Source organism: Lynx rufus, unplaced genomic scaffold, assembly GCF_022079265.1.
Source record: "Lynx rufus isolate CCGP_SWC_20201006 ecotype Redwood Valley unplaced genomic scaffold, mLynRuf1.p SCAF_3, whole genome shotgun sequence".
NCBI classification, from domain to species: domain Eukaryota; kingdom Metazoa; phylum Chordata; class Mammalia; order Carnivora; family Felidae; genus Lynx; species Lynx rufus.
The window spans coordinates 91,428,769-91,453,126 of record NW_025814845.1 but is presented as its reverse complement, the minus strand read 5'-3'; the positions used below and the strand labels follow the sequence as shown (position 1 = coordinate 91,453,126).

The window sequence follows — 24,358 nt, the reverse complement described above, 5'->3', positions numbered from 1 at the left end:
GGAGCAGAGAGAGGGAGACACAGAATCTGAAGCAAGCTCCAGGCTCTGCTCTATCAGCACAGAGCCCAACGCAGGGCTCAAACCCACAAACTGTGAATTCATAACCTGAGCTGAAGTTGGACGCTTAACCCACTGAGCCACCCAGGCGCCCCAGTAACCCTCATTATTAAGAATAAGAATCTAGACAAGTGACAGATGCTCTGATTTGAACAGAGGGTAATTAAAGTTTTATAATTGTTATCCCTTTACTTTATCACTGAGATGGGCCAAGTGTGGAAACTGAATTGTGTGATAATCTGAATTAGAGGTCACTTAATTTGTCCGGACCTCAGTTTATTTTTCTGATTTCTTTCTGAAAGAAATTAGTGGGGTTCAAAGCATTTATCACTTTGATGATATTTATTCATTCTTTTACTTGTCATTTTTAATTTTTTTAGTACCCTCTGTATGTGTGGTACTGTGCTAGGTGCTAAGATAATCAAGCCAAATAGGACACCATAGAAATTGTCCCCAGGACTGTTCATGTTACTTGAAGAGGGGAGACACTGTGCTCCCTGACTCCCGGAAAGAGAATGAGATTGATAAACCAAGCACCAAGAACGTTGGCAGTTTTGTAGGTGATGCCATTCTGGACCAAGTGATAATTACCAAGTTAATTTGTGGATTGTTTTTAAACTTCTCATAATCATTTTTGCTCATGGAAACGAAGATGTCTGCCAGTATACCTAGTGATGTGGAAATACCCTGTAAGAAAAATACAAACAGAACACAGATTAGGAATTCAAGGTCCATTACTGGTCTCATCTCAAGGCCTGAAGGCCATGACTAGTCCTCCATATGAAATATTATTGCTGCTGTTGCTGCTTCTGCTTCTCCTCTCTTCCCCCTCCTCCTGCTCCTCTCCCTCCTCCTCCTCTTTCCCCTCCTCCTCCTTCTTGTTATTCTGACAGCGGAAATACTTCTAAACTGGATGCCACAGGCTTGAAAGATCATCAGATCCTGAGTGTAAACACAGCTATTTCTTAGTTGGGCTTTACTGGACTGTCAACACTAACTTCTTCATACTGCTAGAGGCTTAAAGGATTGGCCCAAGCATGCGTCCTCGCATCCCATTCTGTCTGTGTGGGAAAAGGGTTGTAGGCGGTGGCATTGCTGATACAGGTGATAACGCAGTGCTCCAGTTAACGAGGAGAATACTCTTACAGAGCTACAGAGAATGAAAACATTAAGTAGGGAAGCAAATGGTGCCTCTCAAATTTCTTGGATTGGAGTCTGCTCACTCAACGGAGGGAAAATGATTTTACATATAAGCAGCTTGGTTATCTCAACTTTGCTGTGGAATCAGGCAAAGGCTAAATATATAATAAAAGAAATGGATAAGTGAATAATAGAAATAAAAATATAAATAGATTTGGCTCAGTCGGTTGAGTGTCCGACTTCGGCTTGGGTCATGATCTCACTCTCCGTGAGTTTGAGCCCCGCTTCGGGCTCTGTGCTGACAGCTCAGAGCCTGGAGCCCGCTTCAGATTCTATGTTTCTCTATCTCTCTGCCCCTCCCCCACTCTGCTCTGTCTCCCTCTGTCTCAAAAATAAATAAAAACATTTAAAAAAATTAAAAAAAAAGATAGTTAGAAATAAACGTGAAAACACTACATACATGCCAGGAGTCTGGCTGTGAATGGGGATGGAGCAAGACACAAGAGGAAATTACCAAGTGTTCGTGGTCCTATGCCCATGTAGAATCAATAAAAATAGGACCAATAAAATTGATAAACAATACACTGCATTATGCCACAAGGAGATAATCAGCCAAAGACAAATGTAGGATAGGAGAGGAAAAAAAGCACTAGATAAACCACCTTTCTATCTGGCTGAGGAAGGGTCAAATACCCTATGATTGAGGCCCATATTACCTCTGCTGCTTCGTACCACATCCCTGAAAAAAAAAGGGAGAGAGATGAGACAAACTGCTAGTATCTGTGCATTGTGCTAGAAAATATTTTTTTTTTTAAACAATTTTAACATTTATTCATTTTTGGGACAGAGAGAGACAGAGCATGAACGGGGGAGGGGCAGAGAGAGAGGGAGACACAGAATCGGAAGCAGGCTCTAGGCTTCGAGCCATCAGCCCAGAGCCTGACGCGGGGCTCGAACTCCCGGACCGCGAGATCGTGACTTGGCTGAAGTCGGACGCCTAACCGACTGCGCCACCCAGGCGCCCCTAGAAGATACTTTTGAAAACTAATACAGAAAGAAGATTCATTGGCTCCCGTTAGGAAAATTTAGGGCTGGATTAGATTGAGAGCAATCAGCAAATGCCAATCTGCTGGAAAAACAGCAACATATTTTTCCAGCTGATTTAATACAGATAATGCTTCCCTTTCACAGGAAAACAGTGAAAAATATTACATATCATATATAATACTACATTAACATAAAAATAATTAAATACACTATTTACAAGAATAATTACCATTCTATGCTAACATTTTCAAACACCTTAGTTTGCATTTTATTTAATTAAGTAATTTATTTAAGCACCTACAGCTCCTTTTTATTTTTCCTTTTTGTTGTTTTTTAAAGTCTTCTACGTTCAGGTGAGCAAAGGGCTTGGGGACAGTCTAAGAAGCCCACAGGGCCCCCAGCGGCTCCCCAGTAGTTCCTTCTTCCCTCCAGCTGACAGCATAGCCGCTGCCCTGTGTCCCTCCTCAGGACCCCTCCTTGGAACCTCTGATGTCCAGGTTGCCCTGTCTGTGGGGACAGTGCCAGAGACCCTTTCGTGGGCTGTTGGCAAGCCACTCAGGCTTGATGGACCATAAACAACAGGGTAGGGCCATGCATTTTAAAGCACAACTAGCATTCTACGCATTTCAGGTGTACTTGCCTCGTGGCCCATCTGAACCTGAGGTCTAACAGTTCTGAGCCTATTACCGCAGAGCTCTTGGTAATTGCTGGCCGTATTATCTTTTTTCCTTGTTTGTTTTCCCTCCTTTTAACCATCCTTTGGGAGCTTTAAGGGCATTTTTTTTAAGGTATACCCTTAACATTAAAAGAGAGAGAAAAAAATAAAGCACAACTAGCATTCTATAAATTTTGCCTTACAACCTGAGGAATGCCCTCTGAGGAGTGAATGGGTAAGGTGTCAGGGTGGTTTAGAATAAGGTGTCCCTCTTATCACATAGAGTCCTGTAGAACTGAAAGTCAGATGCCAGAATTATTACCAAGAATCCTACGGTTAATACCACAGTGTACAACTGTACATTTCTTTAACACAATTCAACAGAAAATATTTTGTTTTATTAATGTTCATAACACTCCTGGGATCCCAAATGTCATTTTCTTTTCGATGAGGAAACTAAGAAAAGTGAGGATTAGCAATTTGAACCAGATACAATGAGAAAATTCCACAGTAATATCTCGTAGCCAGACTTTGTAAATGAGCCCTGAGAGCAGCGAATGTTTGATGACCGTACCTAGCTTTTGCAGAATTTGCCCTCTGATCTGTATGCAGACTGACTGCACCAGGATCTTGTCACTTTCGTTTCGGTACAGCCAGGTACCTACAACAAAAGAGGGAAAAAAGAAAAATAGTTTCAGCTCCTAGTTATCAAGTAAAGAGCCTGGTAAAACGAAACTAATTTCACCGAAGCCTTCATGAGCACATGTGATACAGGTTTGAGAGACGATCTCTTCTCTACATTGAGAAAGGTCCAAACTCCTTGCTATAACATACAAGCCTTCACAGAACTTGTATGTGAATACCAAGAATCCTAGTTCTCACTTGAACTCCTGTCTGGTCTCCAAGTCTCCCAACTGACTGTGCTCTGCCATGGCATGGTTCCTGAGGAGACCAGCTCCTTCTACTTCAGGTCTCAGCCTCAATGCTATTGCCTCCAAGCCCCCCAGATTGATTTACCATAGTACTACCCCACTGTCTTGTGGTTGCCTAATGGAGGGTGGGATCCTTCCTATCCACCCAAAATTTAGTTTGTAGGTTGAGACTGATGGTTGTGCGTGCTCACACACACACACACACACACACACACACACACCCCAAGATATGAAAAGATTTAGTACTCACATAATGAGTCTTTCTGAGGAGAGGAGACAGGCACCCAAGCTGGTTCATTTGACTTGTGTGAAGAGAGTGGTGAGTGGCTTTGGTTTTTATTGTGATTAGGGTGTGGGCTGGGGTAAAGTCTCCCACAAGCTATGCCTGGTTTACTGCTGAGTAGGTTTAAAACAAACCAAAAGACAACCCTCCCCCCCCGCCCCAGCCTGTCCAGTTGTGGAACAAAGTGGGTCGCAGAAGGCTGGGGTCTGAAAACTGTCAGTGGGCAAACACCAAAAACAGAGTCAAACTCATTACTATACCCCCTTGATTCTCTATCACATCACCCTTTCTGTTTTCTCCCCAGCTTTTAATCTGTGTGTGTGTGTGTGTGTGTGTGTGTGTGTGTGTGTCTGCATATGTGGTGTAGAAGATGGAAGTGTGTATATCATAGGTTAGTGATGGTGGACACAAATGATGGGTATGTGGTCAATATCGATATTCCAAACCGCCTCTCCACTGGAATGTCTACAAGTTTCAAGGTGCTTGGGACCTTATATCCAAGCAGACTGAGCTTAAAAGTCTACTGGAGGTTGTGTTCAACTTACTGGGAAACTTGTTGTCTTTAACGCCCAGAATTTCAGACAAGATATCTGAAGGAATAAATGATTTGTTGCCCAACTATTAGTACTTGCTTCCTTTCATGTATGCTTAAATATTGAAAGAAATCCATTTCAAAATAAGTTTTTCTGAAAGTACATACATAGCAAAATCAAATTTACTTTCCAAACCATTTAAATACATAAAGCCATAAATATATTTTTCTCAACTTACAGACTTTATCTCCATTTACAATTCTCCTAAAGGCTGCTACTGAGCCCCTCCTGAGGCCCACAGAGTTACCTGCTTTAACAGCATATTGTCCTTAGATAGTACACTCTACAATAAGCCCAGAAGTTTAGGAGCTTTGGTTGTTCTGTTTTGCTTTCATTTTTAATTACAGAAAATGAAGACACAGAGAAATAAGCTCCTTGACCAAAGCCACTTCATTCACTAACGGCAAAGTCAGTCCTAGCTAGTTCTGGAGACATCTGGTCTACAGCAACTATTAGGTCATTCAGGTGCTTGTAAACTAGAACTCCAGAAGGGACTGCAGGTGAAGGTCGTTGTGAAGATAGGAAAGCACCTTACCTGTTGCTCCGTTGTTGCTTATTAGACTGCTCAGGATATATTCTGCTTTTAAAAGTTTCCCTGAAAAGAAGCAACCAAATGCCACACAATTAGTACCTGAACATGTGCCTTCAATACTACTAGTAGTTTAAGCTCTAAGGTTAACACACTGTTACCTCTCTTGGAAACATTCTATTTTAAAATTTAACAGCAATAACGACATCATTGTTATGTGAATTGAAAGTGAAGAGAAAGATGACATTTCCAGGAATCGGTGAGATGGGAAGTTGCACAGTATCTGAAATGGCAATTAGATTTACACACACACAAGCACACACACACACATTCATATAGAATGAGGCTTGAAAAGTAAAGATAAACCATTGTAAAACATTGTGTCTTCTTTCTGTGAACAAGACTATTGAAAAGAAGGAAGGAAGGAAGGAAGGTAGGAAGGAAGGAAGGAAGGAAGGAAGGAAGGAAGGAGGGAAGGAAGGAAATAAAGACGGAAGGAAGGAAAGAAGGGGAAAACCACTTTCTGAAATCATGAGTTAGGTCCTGATTAAAATTTATTCATTCCAATGTTTGGAAAGAGAGCAATAACTTGAAATACCTATGTAAATAAATTTTACCAAAGGTATCTTTCTTCTTAAAAGTTATATTTTCTAATTAGGTTTTGCTGATATATAAGGATGGGTAGTTTTAAAACATATTGATTTGTATTCGCCACATTTGCTGAATGTCTTAATTCTAATAATCTGTGTATTTCTTGAAGTTTTCTATGTGGGCAATCACACTGTGCACAAATCCTGCTAATCGTGTTTATTCATTTCTAATCTTTATACCTCTTATTTCTTTTTCTGTTTTCATTGCATTGGGAGGACTTCCAGTTTACGATCAAACAGAAGTGATAACAAGATGCATTTTTTTCTTGACTTGATTTTAAAAGGAATATTCCTAATTTTCCATCAGTAGTTTTGCCAAAGGTTTCCAGTTGCTTCCTTTTTATCAGGTTAAGAAGTTCCCTCTTGTGCAGCTATCAGCTTATTGCCTTTCAGCTTCAAATTCATCCTTTATTGCCTGCTTTGCAATAATGGGAATGGACCTTGTAAGTATTTCTCCTTTGCCAGCTTTGTCATTAGATGGTGTGGAGAGAGGGGGCTCCTGGGTGGCTCAGTCGGTTAAGCGTCCGACTTCGGCTCAGGTCATGATCTCACAGTTTGTGAGTTCGAGCCCTGCGTCGGGCTCTGTGCTGACAGCTCAGAGCCTGGAGCCCACTTCTGATTCTGTGTCTCCCTCTCTGCCCCTCCCCTGCTCACACTCTGTCTGTCTGTCTCTCTCTCAAAAATAAATAAACGTTAAAAAAAATAAAAGATGGCATGGAGAGACACTGCAAGGGGAAGATGCTTCTCTTCCTCATGTAGTGTGCCATTCTTGCCAGGCTCCTGCCGTGCATACAGCTTCTCCAATGCCTGCCTCCTGCAGCGATCCTGGCTTCTCCTGTGCCTTCTTCCTACAACACAGGTGGCTTCTCCAGCACCTGGCTCCTCAAAGGTCAGCGGCACCCAGCAGCCAGCAGGTTCCTGCAGCATCCTCTCAGGTGACTTCACAGTGGAGTGAGTGCTGCCTGCCAGTGAGGCACGGCTCCATGAATGTTTCCCCCTGGTGTTCCATAAAAGCTGCTTTGTGGTGGCACCTCTCTGTGGATGGCGTCCCTCGGCACCCCAGAGGGTGGATTTCCAGTGAGTTCTGCTGGCATGGAAACTCCTTGACCTCTCTACCATCCAGTGAGTCATGGCGGTGCCTTCTCCAACAAGGTCTTGATCACGGCCCTGGTGTGACTGGCTGTGCGCTTGTGAACTTTTTCTCATATGCTTTCAGTATAAGGGATAGTGGCTGCTCCTTATAACTGCTTATCCTGTATTCTTCAGAGTCTTCTTTACTACTTACTAGCCAATCCCTCATTAATCTCCTGATATAGTTAATAACTCTTTTATACTGAACTTTCCTTTTTCAAATTATTGTGTTGTTTCTGACTCCTGACTGGAAGCTGACCAATAACATCTCTAACTCTAGTTTGTATTTTCAATCTAAATGGGTTAACATTTTATAAAACACTTCTCACATCAATTTAGGTGAACACATAGTTTTCTTGTTTATTCTGTCCATTAGGTGAATTGAATGAGTCAATTATTATTATTATCATTTGTAGTAAGCCCTACACCCAATGTGGGGCTTGAACTCATGACCCCAAGATCAAGAGTCACATGCTTTACCAACTGAGCCAGCCAGGCAACCCTGAATGAATCAATTTTTATTTTTTTTTAAAGAAATTTGTTGTTTATGTATTTTTGAGAGAGAGAGAAAGAGAATGAGTAGGAGAGGGGAAGAGAAAGAGGGAGACACAGAATCCAAAGCAGGCTCCAGGCTGTGAGTTGTGAGCACAGAGTCCAACGTGGGGTTTGAACTCACAGACTGCGAGATCCCAATGAGCTGAAGTATGATGCTTAACCAACTGAGCCACCCAGGAGCCCGTGAATGGATCAACTTTTAAACATTAACCATCCTTATGTTTCTGGAATAAACAGATAATAGCCTTCCTTTACTGTAATGTATTATTATTAATTTAATACAATACTGGTCAATTTGATATTAAGATTTTTGCACCTGATAAATTATGTAAATGATACTACCATATAATTTCCTTTTATTTTGCTTTTAGTTAGTTTGACCTATGCATTTACCAATTCTTTCTTTACCATTGCTTTTTGAATCTCCTACTCAATCTGTATAGATTCAACTTCCTCCTTAACAACACACGTTCTTTAATGTGTGTGTGCGTGAGAGAGATGTCTTGAGAATAATAATTATTTTTAGTCTTTGTCTGAAAATGTGAATTTTGTCCTCACTTTTGAATGATGATTTTTGCTGAGTATAAAATTCTAGGCTGAAAAGCTAGTTCCTCTCAAAAAAATTTTTTTTTTGGTAGATTTCATTGCTTTCTGGACTCTTATTCCTGATAAGATGCTTTTTTCAGTCTAAATATAGTTCCCATATAAATAATCTGTCTTTTCTTGTTTCCTTTAAGATTTCCTCATTGTTTGATTTTCTGTAGTTTTGTGTCTGGGTGATTTTTTATTAAAAATTTTTTTTGCTCAAGGTTGGGTCCACCTTTTCTGCTCAAAGACACATTTTTTCCTTCGATTCCAGTCAATTCTCCCAGAAGTCCCATTATGTTTTTTACATTCTATTTCTCCAAGTTTTTAAAATGCCGCTTTCATATTTGCATCCACCTAACTCTATATGCTTCATTCTCAGGATTTTCCTTAAATATAACACCCAGGTCCATCATTTTCTCTCCCACCGTTTGACCTGCTGCAGGAACACATTTGAGGTAGGTCAGTTAGGGGGATGGAACACCTGAGAAACTGGCCTAGGAAATTGATCTTTACTGGGTGGTTGTTACCACTCACCGGGAGCAGGTGGGCGCATATTTAGAGTCTTTGGATAGTCCTTTGCTGGTCAAGTGAGGTTCCAGGAACAGCAGCATCAGTGTTGTCTGGGGGCTGGTTGGAAACGCAGACTCTGAGACCTTGACACAGACCTACTCAATCAGGATCTGCATTTTCAGGAAGCTCTCCAGGTGCCTCATCAAAGTTTAGGAAGCACCACCATTTGTGAGTTTTTATCATTGGTCTGAGATGAGATTAAGTGAAAAATGGAGAGTGAACATTTAGAAATTTTTTTTTTATCTTTTGCCAAAGTAATGTTGTGACTCTTCAACCTAATAATAAATACTTTGGACTTAAAGTTTTAGGTCTCTTTTTTTTTTTCCTTTCATTTTTCTAATAATCTATTTTATTGAATTCACCTCAGTTTAAGCAGCTTGTTTGGCAGGTGGTGTCCTTATCAGCACTTGAAATTCGGAAAAGCATCACCACCAACTGGGAGAGCTGCTGGGTTTTTGGCTCTTTCTAGCCATCACTGTATGGTTGCACTCTTGTAGCCTGTAGCTACAAAAAAAGAAACTTATATGCTGTGCCTGCCTTGTAGGCAATTTCCTACCAATTACTAAACTTTCTGACAACCACACTGATTTTTAATTGCTGTATTTTTTTTTCCTGAAAGCTCTCTTAAGTTCTTTTTAAAAACAGTGAATCATTTTCTTTTCCTGTTGTGTTCTTTTTATTATTATTTTTTTGTTTATTTACTTTTTGAGAGAGAGAGAGAGAGAGAGAAAGAGAGAGAGAGAGGCAGAGTGAGAGTGGGCTAGGCGCAGAGAGAAAGGGAGACACAGAATCTGAAGCAAGCTCCAGGCTCTGAGCTGTCAGCACAGAGCCTGACACGGGGCTCGAACCCGTTAACCATGAGATCATGACCTGAGCCGAAGTCAGACACTTAACTGACTGAGCCACCCAGGCACCCCTGTGTTCTATTCTTTAAACATATGATTTTTTAAAGTCATATGAGTCTTGGGGCACAGGGGTGACTTGGTTAAGCATCCAACTCTTGATTTGGGCTCAGATCATGATCTCATGGTTTGTGTGTTCAAGCCTGATCCACGTTGGGCCATGCTGCCAGCACAGAGCCTGCTTGGAATTCTTTCACCCTTTCTGCCACTCCCCCACTCACACACTCTATCTCAAGATAGATAGAGAAATAAATAAATAAATAAATACATAAATAAACTTAAAAAAAAAAAAGAAAGCCATACAAGGGGCTTTGGGCTCTGTGCTGACAGCTCAGAACCTGGAGCCTGCTTCAAATTTTGTGTCTCCCTCTCTCTCTGCCCCTCCCCTGCTTGTGCTCTCTCTCCAAAATAAATAAATAAATAAACATTAAAAAAAAAAGCCATATGAGTCTTTTAAGTTGTTCTACTTTTATATTTTGTTCTGGAGTGCCACGTTTCCTGTGTATGGTACACAATGTTCTTCTCTCCCATGTTTCATTTCCTTCGTTGCTTATACAGTTTAATCCGAGGGCATCTTCAGCAAGTAATATTCTCCTGTGGAATTCCTACGCTCCTGGACTGTGGATGTTTCTCTAGAGCATAGTTTTGTACTTGATATTCTGCTGGGACCCCAAAATGTAAGTACTAAACTGTTTTTTTTTCTGTTAATTACTTGGGGGGATTCCCTCTCTTACGGGTAGGGTAAATTGAGACTCCATACTCATGTTTGGCACACTCACGTCTTGGGGTTTTCATTTGTTTGGGGAGATTTTTTTTTGGCATCTACCCAGAGCTTGGGCAGAGAGCAAGCTTCCTTGCCACTTCCGTGGGAGAGCTGGTAGAGCTGTTCAGTCCCCACACAGAGCTGTGCACACCTTTAAGAATTCCAGCTTTATGTAAATATTTCACTCCTCACATAGGCCCAAGGTGCTGTCTCTTGTCCTTGCATGAGGATTAAAATGACAGTCCCTTCCCTTAGGACCACATCCAAGTGTGAACCCCTCCAGCTATAGTGTCATAAGCAGTAGTCTACTGTTATAACTTTGAACACTTTCTGTATTTCCAGCGCTTAAAAAAAAATTATTCACAATATTTATGTAATGGGAGAAGATTCTATGCTTGCTTACTGCTCCATGTTGATGGAACTGGAAATTTTAACCTTTATCTCTAATTATGGCTTAAAAGGTTTGGCCTCCTAATTTTAGGCAAGGGTGAGCTGAGCAGGCTCACGATGCCATCCATTGCCTCTGAAACCCCACATGTTGAAATGCCCCCAACCTTGGAATGTGTTTTGGGTGGATATCAGGAAGGGTAACAGTAGGGCTGTGCCGTCCCCTCATATTACCTTTATTCCTCTTCCTTACTCCTTATAATATCATATAGGCATCTTACTCTTCTGACCCAAGAGTCCCAGGTGCTGAGGATGGAGACCCCTTTCCATGGCACCTTCTTTACCAGGACACCACCCCTGCTCTAAGTCTCTCTCTCTCTTTGAGACATCTGGTGTAGGGGGAGGCTCAAGAGTTGTTTGAGGGCAGAAATTCACAAATACAGTAAAACCTTGGATTGCAAATAACTTGCTCTGCGAGTGTTCCCCAAGACAAACAAACATTTCTAATAAAATTTAACTTGATAAATGAGCAATGTCTTGCAATACAAGTAGAATGTCACATTATCACAACTGAGCCAATGGTTCTTCTCTCTCTCTGAGGAACTGTGGGTGATCTTCTCCTATGGTCGGATGCTGGGTCTCAGACCGCAGTGTTTGGCAGAAATCAGTGATTTTTTAGAACGTTGGAAGGTGCCCACACCTGGCGATAGTGTATTATTTGTCACTTCAAAGCACCTATGGACAGTCCTTTGCTTTTCCATACAAGAGTAAGCTTAGGAATGCTTTGCTTCATTCTAGGTCAGGCTGCCTGCAGATACAGACTCTTTCCTCTGCTGCCTTATTGCCAGTTACATTAAATACAGTATATGACAAGAGTTTATTAATGCTGTGCTGTAGTCAACATCCATGCGAGCATATACAATGGCTCCCATGCAGAAAAAGTTTGAAAAGAAAGGTGGTAAGAAGAAGGAGATGATTATGGTGGAAGTTGAGAAGGAAATCATGGAGAAGGTCAAATGAGGTATGCGAGTGGCCAAAACTTCAAGATTTTATAAGAAGTCTGTGTCTTGTCTCATCTGCAGAGGAGGAGGAAAAAAAGGCAGAGGAATCCCTCACCTCAAATGAGATTAGGGAGATGTGTAAAATATGGAGAGCAGTGCAAAATTTTACAGAAAAGCACCACCCGAATAAGGCTGTAGCCATGTGAACGATGAATCTGTTTAACAACAATGGGATGTCACATTTCAGCGAAATCCTCAAAAGGAGGCAAAAGCAAGTGTCCTTGGATAGGTTCCTTATTAAAGTTGCATGAAAAGAAAAAGATTCCATGGAGCCACTAGATAGCAGTGATTCTGTTACTGATAGTGAAAGTCATCCTACACAGTAACCCTCCTCTAGTCTCCCTCACATCAGCCATGAAGGTTTTCAAAGTAAGTACAGGTTAATTTGTTTTTCTTTATATTTTGTATTTTCTTTACTATTTTGTATTCTATTCCAGTATTGTAATCATTTTTATATGAATATGTTTGGGTTGGGGAACGAATCATCTGAGTTTCCATTATTTCTTATGGGGTAGTTCGCTTGGATATACAAGTGCTTTGGATTACAAGCATATTTCCAGAACAAATTATGCTCACAAACCAAGGTTTTACTGTCTTCACTTAACCAAGGCTGTGTTTGTGTTCTTGTGGCTCTTTTGGTAGCTTCTTTGAGGAAAAGACAACCCAACTGTTGGGGAGTAAGATCTAGGATTTTATCTAAGGTGTACGATATGTGAACAGAGGAGCATACTGCTCATGACGATATCTAGGCTTAGTTGTTATCATAGTTGGAAGCCTGAGAGAAACAACAAAATGAACCAGCGAAAAGTTCGGTTTGGCTGTGTAAAGCAAAGCTATCAACAGGCCTGCTTACCACTTGACCTCAATTTCTATGTCCCACCATAGCAATTCCGTATACCAGAAACGAGGTCACATTAACTCTTCCAAGTTCCAACTGAGAAGAACCAATATGGAAGTCTGCCTGTGCACGCCCAGCCTTCATCATTCTGTCCTCCCCACAGAGTGCTACACACACACATCATCGCCATCTGATGCCATCAGAAGGAACATTAGTTGCTAGGTTTTCCTCATCCCCCAAACATTATAAACTCAAAACACTGTAAAATGTCCAAGATCAGGGATTTTGGAAGGAAGGAAGTTTTCCTAAGTTCCACTCCGTCCCTGCAGTTACTCTAGAAGAGTAACCAACATGGACACAATTTACGCACAGCTGCAAGAACTTGAAAGTGAATGAACTTGGGCTTTTGAAAAGTTAACCTCCACAAGCCCATTTCTCTCATGTCCTTTTATCTCTGTGCCTCTCTGCATCCAACAATTGTCCCATTTAGTATAGTTAGTACAGTTCCTTTTCAAAGGAAGTGAAGTAAAGATATTTTAACTCCTTGCAGGCCAGGCTTATTAAAAACAGCAACAATAACTAAAATCAGTTTTAAAAAGGGAGTGAAGTAAAGATATTTTAACTCCTTGCAGGCCAGGCTTATTAAAAACAGCAACAATAGCTAAAATCAATTTAAAAAACTGAGCCAGTCCGGGAAGGGCAACTTGCTTTCTACTTCTGTCCTTTATTCTTTCACTCTTAGAAGTGAGAATAGCAGGCTACACATTTCTAAACCTCATGGTTATCAGTAACTTAAATAATTCAAAAATGCTATAGAAGTAAACTTCACTGTAATGCATAGCAGGTCTCTTTCCCCTCCAATCCCCCTCTACATTACATCCTAAGTTAGAATGTCAGCCTCATTTTTCATTTCATTCAAAGTGACAGAAGGAAAAAAAAAAGATACTTTAAGGCCTAATCAGGTACTGTACCGGTGTTCCCAGGGATGGAAAAAACCCTCAAATTACTTCAGTGGGTTTGTCAGCTCTATTGTTAGCATAGTCAAGTGGCCCTGCAGAAAGGAGACAGGAGAACTAAGAGAAAATAGTAGAATTTTAATCTGCTTTTTAAAGGCTCTTGGTCAGAAGTATAGCAATTCAGATACCCCTGTTTGAAAGCAGCAGGACAGATTTGTTAGAAGACAAAAGCTCCAATTAGTATTTTCCACACCCTTTCACAATTTTCTCTACCGCTTTTGGCTCTGAAACCCTTTATGCCAGGGCCTTTGTGCTGGCAAGAGGCGGGTGGAAGGGCATCGCGGGCCGGGGGCGGGGAGAGCCCGCAGCTTGAAAAGATGGCCCGCGGGCCCGGGTGCCCGCCGCACTCCCCCGCGGAAGTCAAGTAGTCCCGGAGGGAAAGCGAGCCCGCGGCTGAACGCCCCGGGCCGGCGGGAGGAGGCCTACCTGCGTTGACCGAGAGTCGGGCTTGGCGAATGACCACCTGCGGGGCAATTGGCGTTCCGGGCTGCAACTTGTGGAGCCTTTTGGCGACCTGCAGGAGCTTGCCCGACACGTCGAGCCCGTACAGGAACCGGTCGCTTAAGAACACAATGGCAGCAGCCGTGGCGCAGTCGCGGGCGAGGATGGAGGCTTTCAAGGACGCCTGGAGGGACATCCACGGGACGTCATGAACCAGACAGAAGCCGCGCCCGGCGCAAAAAGAAGGCAGCCGTGACACCAAGCTTAATCTCTAGGTGTTTTTGTTGAAACAAGAGAAAGCAAACCTAGAACTAGGGGAGAGACATACTTTCTTGGGCGGCCGAACTAAAAGAAAAAAAATAAATTTTTTGGAAATGGAATAATGGAAAAAAGGAAAAATCGAATTCAACTGGGACAGAAAATATTTCTTTCATTTCCCCCACTACGGTTCTAAAATTATACAAGTGCTAAATGCATATTTCCTGTTATTAGAACATTCAAACACAAGGTAAAAATGAAAAGTGCCCTTTAGTTAGTTGACTCTTTACATTAGTTTTTACCCTCCTTGCCCCCAAGCTCATTCTCATTCTTCCTCATAATGGTGTGAGAGCGATCCTTCTAGAAACTTCTACCCTTTTATGTGTGTTTAGGCATTAATTGATTCCTTGTCTTGCCTTGCTTTCTCCCCCCCCCCCTTCTCTTCTCCCTCCTTTTCTCTCTCATAAATGAGATTACACTACACATATTGTTATGCTAGCTGGTTCTTTCAGTCATGGTAACATCTAGAAGAGGGTTCCACATCAATTCACCACACTCTGCTTCATTTAATGCCTACATTGTAATTAAGAGGAAATACAAAATTTTAGGTAACATTTTAAACATTTGATTTATATGTAGTTAACGAATACAATAAGAAAAAGAAGAAAACAGGCAGGAAATGAAAGTGTAACATAAAGAATGAGATAAATGAGGCAGAATTATGGGAAACATCATCTTTTGGTCTTGTGAGGTGTTACATTAAAGACACTCAAAGCCTTGTAGCTACTAGCATAAATGAGTTTCCCACCCAGCAGTACTTTCTCCGTTTACTAAACTAAATCAAGCTGTGTTTTCTGAACATGTGAACTCACATATAAAGCCCTGAAAGCCTTGCTTATTTTCCTAGCACGATGTTACTACATGAAGCACTGCTACATAATCTGAAGTACTAACATTTCTTGGATAAAAACTAGGTACTGGGCACAGTGCGAAGTGCATGCCATGTACTAATTCACTCACTCTTTACAACAATCCTAACAGGCAGGAAACCTGAGACTCACAGGGGTTAAGTAACATGCCCAAGGTCGCATGACCTCTGACTAAGAGGGAGGATTTGAACACAGGAAGTCCAGGTCCAAATCCCACATGCTCAAGTCCCATGTTGCACTGACTTTATTTTAAGAAAACAGGAGTTGGACATCAATTATCTGATACTTGCAGTGATGCCATACATACCAAATATGTAATCAATGTTGTTAGAGTTGTGGTCTGAAGCATGATTTACTTTAACAAATTTAAATTTTTTAAAAATGTTTATTTATTCTTAAGGGAGAGAGAGACAGAGTGTAAGTGGGGGAGGGGCAGAGAGAGAGGGAGACACAGAATCCAAAGCAGGCTCCAGGCTCTGAGCTGTCTGTACAGAGCCTGACGCGGGCTTGAACTCACCAGCCATGGGATCATGACCTGAGCCGATACCGACTGAGCCACCCAGGCACCCCTACTTTAACAAATTTAAGGTAAGAGAGGATACATTCAAACTGGGAGAGAATAATCTCTGCTTTTCAAAATCTGCTTGGAACAGTGCTTTCAGAGTTGTAATTTGATACTTGTGTATCTGTGAGTAACACTGTTCTAAACTTTTATATCTGGCCCATTCCAGAATTCTATCTATGGTGCTTACTCATGTGATTTGGCTTTCGGCATATATGGTTTTATGTGCTTATCTATAGCATATAGAAAATAACATTTGTATTTATAGGTATTCATCCATCAGGTAAAGCCTACCAATAACCAGTACAATAAGCCCTCTATTTTCATACTGATGCTCTCAACTCATTAAAGCTTTTAAGCTATCGCTGTGTTTATGAAGTCTGGAAAGTGATAATTTGCATTTATATTTATCCTTTTGTTAAAATTGATCACTGCTCTCATTGTGGTATTGATGCCATATTTTAGGGGGGACGATGTCTTCTTTTGATGTTTTTTTTTCCACGTGAAGGGAGCTTACTTACTGTAGCACACCTGGCCTCTTTCTTTACCCACTCTGCCCCAGGGGAGGTGGAATGACTAATCTGGTAAATTTGGGAAGAAGAAACTGGGCATGTCTGGCTTACCTCCTCTCTCTCTCTCTCTCTCTCTCTCTCTCTTTTGTTTCCTTGGGAACAGGTGTCTAAGGGAAACAGGATTCTCTGCTCTTTCATATCATAAGTCTAATCTAGAAAGCCACCCTTTATGTGGTGTTCTGCTTGCCTCAGTAATTTCTGTGATTGAATGAGGATGTCTACATAATTTAGGGGTTCAGCTAGCAGACCCCTTGTACTCTAATATGAAGCTATATCTTTCTTTCTTTCTTTTTTTAAGTTTATTTGTTTATTTTGAGAGAGATAGCCCGAGTCGGGGAGGGGCAGAGAGATGGGGTGGGGGTGGGGTGAGAGAGAAAGAGAAAGAGAGAGAGAGAGAGAGGAAGAGAGAGAATCCCAAGCAGGCTCTGTGCTGGCAGCACATGGGGCTCAAACTCACAAAACCATGAGATCGTGACCTGAGCCGAAACCAAGAGTCAGAGGCTTAACTGACTGAGCCACCCAGGCGCCCCTGAGGCTATGTCTTTCAATTTAGTCTTTATCAGAATTAAAAGTAATGTTTAACCTGATTCTGCCTACCTTTTTTTTTTTTTTTTTTTTTCTCTCAGCTTGCTCAGAATCCGGAGGGAAGGAATCCTGGATCCTCTCAAAGATCCCAACATTAATTATTGCCTGATATATCATAACCCTTTCTGAGGAAAACTGCTTTGCCCAGGGTCCCTGCCTTTGAAATAAGCTATGCATTTTGCTACTTGCCCTTGACTCCATTTCCCCACCCACGCACCAGCTCAAAGTTAACCCAAGAGTACCTGGCCCCACGACTCTGTGGCCTGGCTTGAAAAAATGAACTTTCAAATCTGAACTAAGAAATATAGAAGGGTAGAAAGAAGCAGAAAATAGAATATAGCTAAGTCATATTTATGGGCAATGGCAGAGTGAAGATTGAAGAATGATGGCTCTGAATCCAAATTTACCTTTTCATGAGGGCCATTTTTAGAGTTACGGGACTCCTTTATTGTTCCATTATGTTTTCATAATAATGTACACCCCATTTTGTGAATATGTTTGAGTGAACCTCTGTTCTTTCCAACCAAAAAAAAAAAAAAAAAAAACCCGAACTAAAACTGCAATGCTCAAAACTTCTATTGAGAATTGTCAAGTAAATCATCAATCTGAAAAACACAAATCTTGAAGCAAGAACAAGTCAGCCATTTGACATGCAGAAACTGTAAATCAAATGGAAAGGAAAATGTATGGTGTTATGTATGCCTTACTCTCTTCAGTAAGGCCTGTCCCTGATCAAGAGTCCTTCCTATGTGAGGTGTACGTGATACAGTCCATGAGTTTGCAAACTCAGCTGTTCCCTGCACAATTGGCAGCCTGTTCCACTTCCAGGCTTCCTTACAGGTCTGCTTGGAAAGTGCAGCACTCTTCCTGCAACCCTGCTCATGACTATGTATCCTGCAGGGTACTCAGCAAGCTACAGTGGGTTCCCTCTCTTTGACGTTGCACTTCGGTGTATGCTCAATGTTTAGTTCTGTTCTCCCTTCTCGTAGGTGCCCCACTTCAGCGTTAGGGTGATTGTTTACCTACATGGGATGCAATGTTTAGTGACAGGCTATTTTCCAAGGGTGATTCTCAATCCTTACCTCTCTGATAAAAATGGTTTCCATCATTGTAGCACCATCCAGTTTATGAAAAACATTCACGTGCATTAGCCCAGTTAAACTTAGAGTAACTATAAAATCTAAGTAAGGTAAGGAAACTGAAGTTGAGAGGTTAAGTGACTTTCCAAATTTATAAAGTCAGAGGGTCAGGGTCAGGCAAGAACCCAAATCTGCATCTTTAAAAATATTTTTTTTATTGTGGTAAACAATATGTAACATGAAATTTACCATCTTCATCATTTTTAAGTGTACAGTTCATTAGTGTTAATCCACATTGTTGTGGAATAGATCTCCGGAACTTTTCCATCTTGTGAATATGAAAGTCTATACTGATTAAACAACTCCTCTTCCCTGTCACAACCCAGTCCCTATAACCACCATTTTACTTTTTTTTTTTTTTTAAGTTTATTCACTTTTGAGAGAGAGAGGCAGGCAGAGGAGGGGCAGAGAAAGGGGGACAGATGATCTGAATCAAGGTCCATGCTGACAGCAGGGAGCCTGATGCGGGGCTCAAACTCACGAACCTGTCAGATCATGACCTGGACCAAAGTCAGAAGTTCAACTGACTGAGCCACCCAGGTTCCGCTTACTTTCTATATCTATGAACTTGATTATTCTAGGTACTTCAAATAATTGGAATCATACAGTATTTGTCCTTTAGTGGCTGGCTGGCTTCATTTAGCATAATGTCCTCAAGGTTCATCCATGTTATAGTATGTGACAAGATTTCCTTCCTTTTAAGGCAGAATTTTTCCACTGTATATATGTACCAGACCTTGTTTATCCATTCATCTGTTGATGGACATTTGGGTTGCTTCAAACTGTTGGCTATTGTGAACAGTGCTGCTAATGACATGGGCATACAAATATCTCTTCAAAACCATGCTTTCAATTACTGTGGCTATATATCCAGGAGTGGGATTTATGGGTCATATGGTAACTCTATTTTTAATTTTTTGAGAAAGCTCCAGGCTGGGTTTCCTTAGAGATTCCACCATCTTACAATCCCACCAACAGTGAACAGAGTTCCAATTTCTCCATATCCTTGGCCAACACTTGAGGAATTCAAATGTCTAAAATGTCAGTTTTTCTTCTGTTTTCTCCTTATAGTCTGATCAAGGTGATTTTGCTCAGTGCTTGATCTGGGCATAGGATACTGGGTCTTTGGAGCTAGGGCTACACTCATCACTCACTGAACCCAAACAGTAGCTCTAAGGAAACCATATCCTTTATTATGATGAGAAAATTCTAAGTGGGGGGGGGGGAGGGACAAAAAAAAAACCCACAACAATTGAAAAGAGTGTTTTTGTTATGTATTTAAAAAAAGAAAGAAAAGAAACTTTATGGGAGATGGCCTTCACTGTCACTGTTTTGAAATTCTCTAGTTAAAGTTGGTGCCATGAGAGCAAATGATGATTTGGTGATTAGCTAGAAATTATTCCAGCTGGACATTCTTCACACTGAGCTGCAAAGACACTTTGCAATTCCAGTAGTAACTTCTGTGAGGTGGTCTTCCTGTGTTGGAAAGATGGAGTTTCTAGGAGTCTGGGTAGGTCAAGGTGGCCAGAGTTCACAGAGAAAGGAGCACAAAGCAAGAAGTCCAGAGATCTGAAAAGGTCCTTCAAGTTTTCAGGAGACCTCATTCATGGAAAGGCACCACACCAAGCTGGAGAAAGAACTACCTAAAAGGACTAGAGGAAACAGTCCCCAGGCTTCATGTAGGTCTTATATTTCCACCAATCAGAAATGAAAACTTTGTTGTCCACAGGGCATGGAGTATTCAGAAGGGTATCACTTCAATAGTGAGTTAAAATTAGAGTAAAGTGGCTCTTGGTCTACTCTGAAAGTTTAGAAGCAAGCTTGAAAAAGAGCAATTTCCTAACTTGACTGAGTCCCAAAACAAACCTCGAAAATATTTACAGGCGGGACGCCTGGGTGGCTCAGCGGGTCAAGTGTCCAACTCTTGATTTTGGCTCAGGTCATGATCTCAGGGTTCCTGAGTTTGAGCCCCACATCAGGCTCTGCACTGACCACATGGAGCCTGCTTAGAATTCTCTCTCCCCCACCCTCTGTCCCTCCCCTGATTGTGTGTGTGCTCTCTCTCTTTCCCTCCCTGTCAAAGCAAATAAATAAAACTTAAAAAATTAAGAAAAAAGTGTTTATGGACTTGCAAAATACCCACCATCCAATGTGGTAAAATTTACAATGTCTGGCATCCAGCCAAAAATTGCCAGGCATGAAAAAAAAGCCCAAACTGCAAAGAAAAATAAATCAATAGAAACCGACCTCAAAATGACAGTTACGATAACTGTATTTCGTAAGTTTCAGAAGGTAGAGTAAAAATTAGGTAGAGTTAAAAATATACAAGGGAGATGTGAAAGTTGATCCAAATCAAACTTCTAGAGATTAAAAAATATATAATGTCTGAAATGAAACCACAGATATCTGAATTTGTTTCTTAGCTGGCATTTATTTGTCAATGGCAAATTACTTAACCTCTCGGAGTCTCAAAGACTTCATCTGTGAAATGTGGATAATGTTTATTTTCAGTGCTGTATCAGGATTAGAGGAAATGTGAGTCAAATGCTCAGCACAGGGCCTGGCACATGGTGGGTGCTTAATAAATGACAGGGAATACTGTGTGTGTGGGGGGGGGGGATAGGAAAAAGAAGTCAGTTCATGCACTCCTTTTCTCCTTATGGCAAAATAACAAGAAAAGACAGGCTCTGAAAATAACCGTCAGCAGAACTTTCAATAGAGTGAAAAGGAAATAATCGATCATGTGTATAACATCTATAAGGCTCATCTCAGAATACGACTAAGCCTCTAATTTCTTTTAATCTCTTTCTTCTCTTCGCCAACTCTAAGGAGGGATGTTGCTAGAAACTGAGAAAAAAAAAAAAAGGAAAATGAGCACGCTTTATGGCAGTTGGTGAAGGAAAGCGGGTTCCTGAAAGGGAGCCTTCCTAGCACGTGCGAGTTGCTTTTGGCTGTCGCCAATGGAGGAATCCCTCCCCAAGCACCTGTAAACTGATGCTGCAAACACCCCATTCTGCATCCCGCATGAACACGCCATATATTTGAGCAGAGAACATTGCCTAATCTATTTTTCCCCCTTCTACTCTTAATAGATTGGAGCACAAAAGCCTGAGAGAGGGTGACCTGCCAGACAAAGGCCCTTTGAGTTCCTTGGAAAAGTAGACTTGGAGGAGGATGGAAGGAATCCAAGTGGCCCTATTATTTCCACTTGCACTAATTAGACATTTTTCTGTCAGCTATTGAGCACTGCTGAGAGGCCAAACTCACTGAATTCATTTCTAAAGTGTTTACAGAAGTTTGCATCTGTTTGTGTCTCTTCAGGAGGAAAATAAGCACTTCAATAGCATTGTGGAAAATCTAAACGAAGCATCCTATTCTGGAGGACCTGGCATCCCCACAGCTGCATAATTTAACTCCGTTTGGGGCTGAGCTTCTCGCATCTCTCTCCAAAACCTAACGATGCAAAATGCAGAGAAGTCAACTCAGGAGAATCTTTTCTTTCTTGCCATTGTCTTTTCTCTCCCTCTTTTGAAACCTCGGCATGCTGTGCACTACATACAGATTTAGGTGGGTATCATTCTTGTCGCCCCTCTCTCGCATTTCTACCAGCACTCTGAGAAATTAATACCCACTTTCATTTGCTGCCAAGTGAAGGGATAGTAAATTCCTCAGCGGCAACGCCGAATACATCACCATCCTGGGAATCTCCCCCAAATGTACGCCCCGGGAGCACTCTGACTTCAGGAGGAGGGTAATGAAAGGAGGCCAGAGTGTGTGGCAAGGAAGGACACTAAAAGAGAAAGTTTCCCTACATGGTAAAATGTGCCTGGGTTATGCACAATTAGATTAACATGAAAGAGAGTCCCTCCCCCACCCCCACTCCCCAAAAAAGAAAGAAAAAGAAAACAACACAAAAACCCTAACCCACTGCCTACATGGGCAGTGCCTTTGAAATGCATATTGGTCTACATGGAATTTGATTCAGGGTTCTTTTGTTTGGGTTTGTAGGCCTATGACTGACCTGCCATCACAGAGCACTCAAAAATATGATCTTTTTAGACAATCTCACAGTAGCAGAATTTTAGTTGTTGGAATCAACATAGGATAACTCAAGGAAAAAAAAAAAGGAACAGGAATTCTATTCCTTTATCTTTCTTCAGAGCCTGACTTAAGGGCTGTCAGATTGTTCAAATAGCCACCAACTTGTGTTTTTCTTGTTGAGTGATCATGTTCAAATAAAAATATGTGGATGTAGATAAGAGAGTGCTGGATTTCTAGAGACAGGCTTACAAATGAGTGTGTGCGTGTGTGCGTGCGTGTGTGCAACAGCCCCACAGTTGTTTTTTCACATCTGTTTTCAGAATGGAAAATATGGGGTTCTAATTGAGTTTATGGCACAAAGGGAACTTCACGGCTAGAAAGCTGAGTCAGGTGGTAAAGGAATTAAACTCCACAATGAGATTTCAATACACAGATGATTGAAAAAATGCTAAAGAGCCTTTTCTAAGGGCTTTTGCTGAACAGCAGCAAGGAAAAGTGTGTGCCGTTTTCATGGTTCCTTGCATTAGTGCTAGCCCCTCCCGGCGCTGAGCATCAAGTTTGGGTCCCAGCTATGGGTTCAAAGCCATGATGCGTTTGCAGCAATGACAATGGCAGCTGTTCTCTAGGGGGGCTGGGTGAGGGGACTCAGAACTGAAGCCATCTGGCATTGCAATTGGCAGGAATAGTGGAAAGGGAAATTATTGCTGCATAGCAAATTGGGAGATTGGAAAAAGGCAGGGGAAAGTGGGGGAAGATGTCCTGAGGTGAGGAATTAGCAGAATAAACAAATGAAAAATGATGATGCCTGCATAGTTATACATCAATAAGGAAAGCAGAGTAAGAGTAGAACCTGTCCAATTGGACTACTCAAGGTCAACGGAGGACCAAGCATGTCATGCTCTAAATTTGTCCACCCGCTGAAATGTGAGGAAAAGAACCGAACTTTCCTAAGGTTTATGCCCAAGGCTAGTTAACATTTCACGGATCTTCTTTCATTTTACCAGTAGAACATGCAAGTCCTTTTTGGAAAATAGTTGCATATCTTTTTCTGTATATACCTAAAGACAGCATTTGCAATCATCTCTCCCCGCTTTTCATCCTCTCTCCCTCATATCTACCATAGATGGAGTTGGCTGTCTTTTAGAAGAAAAAGAAAGCAGTTTCAAAACAGATGACCACTTGCCCAGGATCCTAGTGAATCTCATGGTCCCTGAGAACCAGGGACCTGCATGCCTTAGTCTCTTCCAGGTTATGATGGCCACTATCACTCCAGTCACCACTGGTCATTTCAAAATCCACATCGATGATTCACTTAGCACACTGATCTCTCTTGCCACAGCCTCTTTATCTCCAGTGATCTTGCTCTACACCAAGCCTTAGTCCCTATGACTACGATACTCATGACTCCTATGGTCAGTCATAGCCTAGAACTTAAAATTTTGATAACAGCCCAGTTGGAATCTCAACTTAACCATCTGATTCTCTGATCTTTATCTACTATTCTAACTGCCTTTCTCAGTAGCTCAACTCCAACAATTCTGCAACCCTTCAGGGACATCCACACAATCCATTGACCCCTACTATTGTTGTGTAACCAATCCCCTCATGTTCTCGCTTGACTCTTTAAATTCCTGAGGTGCATTGGGGCACCTGGGTGGCTCAATCATTTAAGCCACCAACTTTGGCTCAGGTCGTGATCTCACAGTTTGCGAGTTCAAGCCCTGCATCGGGCTCTGTGGTGACAGCTCAAAGCCTGGAGCCTGCTTCAGATTTTGTGTCTCCCTCTTTCTCTGCCCCTCCCCTGTTTGCACTCTCTCTCTCTCTCTCTAAAATAAATAATAAACATTAAAAAAATTTAAATTCCCACAGTGCATCCAAGTAATGACTTAAAAAAAACCCATTCTTGATGCCTTTGTCACTTTCTGCTTCTGTCACATAAATCTGGCAATTCCAACTATATTTATTGTTAAGGAAAAATGTTGGCCTCACACTAAAATCACTTAAGGGAGGGGCTCCTGAGTAGCTCAGTCGGTTGAGCCTTCGACTTCGGCTCAGGTCATGATCTTGGGATTCGTGAGTTTGGTCCCCACATCAGGCTTACTGCTGTTAGTGTGGAGCCCCCTCTCTCTCTGCC

General features: G+C 41.6%; 1 protein-coding gene across 3 annotated transcripts in view; it reads right to left on the bottom strand.

Annotated features, from left to right (window-relative positions):
* Positions 1-24,358, bottom strand: part of ALPK1 (alpha kinase 1) — a 136,242-nt gene that overhangs the window by 16,340 nt on the left and 95,544 nt on the right. Inside the window, exons 5-9 of one of the 3 annotated variants that reach the window (XM_047090629.1) lie at positions 14,124-14,322; positions 5,243-5,302; positions 3,474-3,560; positions 1,860-1,936; positions 649-744 (exon numbers count right to left, since the gene is read on the bottom strand). In XM_047090629.1, coding sequence (XP_046946585.1) covers positions 649-744; positions 1,860-1,936; positions 3,474-3,560; positions 5,243-5,302; positions 14,124-14,322 — 519 coding nt within the window. Of the gene's footprint in view, positions 1-648; positions 745-1,859; positions 1,937-3,473; positions 3,561-4,081; positions 5,220-5,242; positions 5,303-8,694; positions 9,393-14,123; positions 14,323-24,358 lie in introns of those variants that run through there. The other 2 variants (XM_047090630.1, XM_047090631.1) reach the window with 2 other exon arrangements.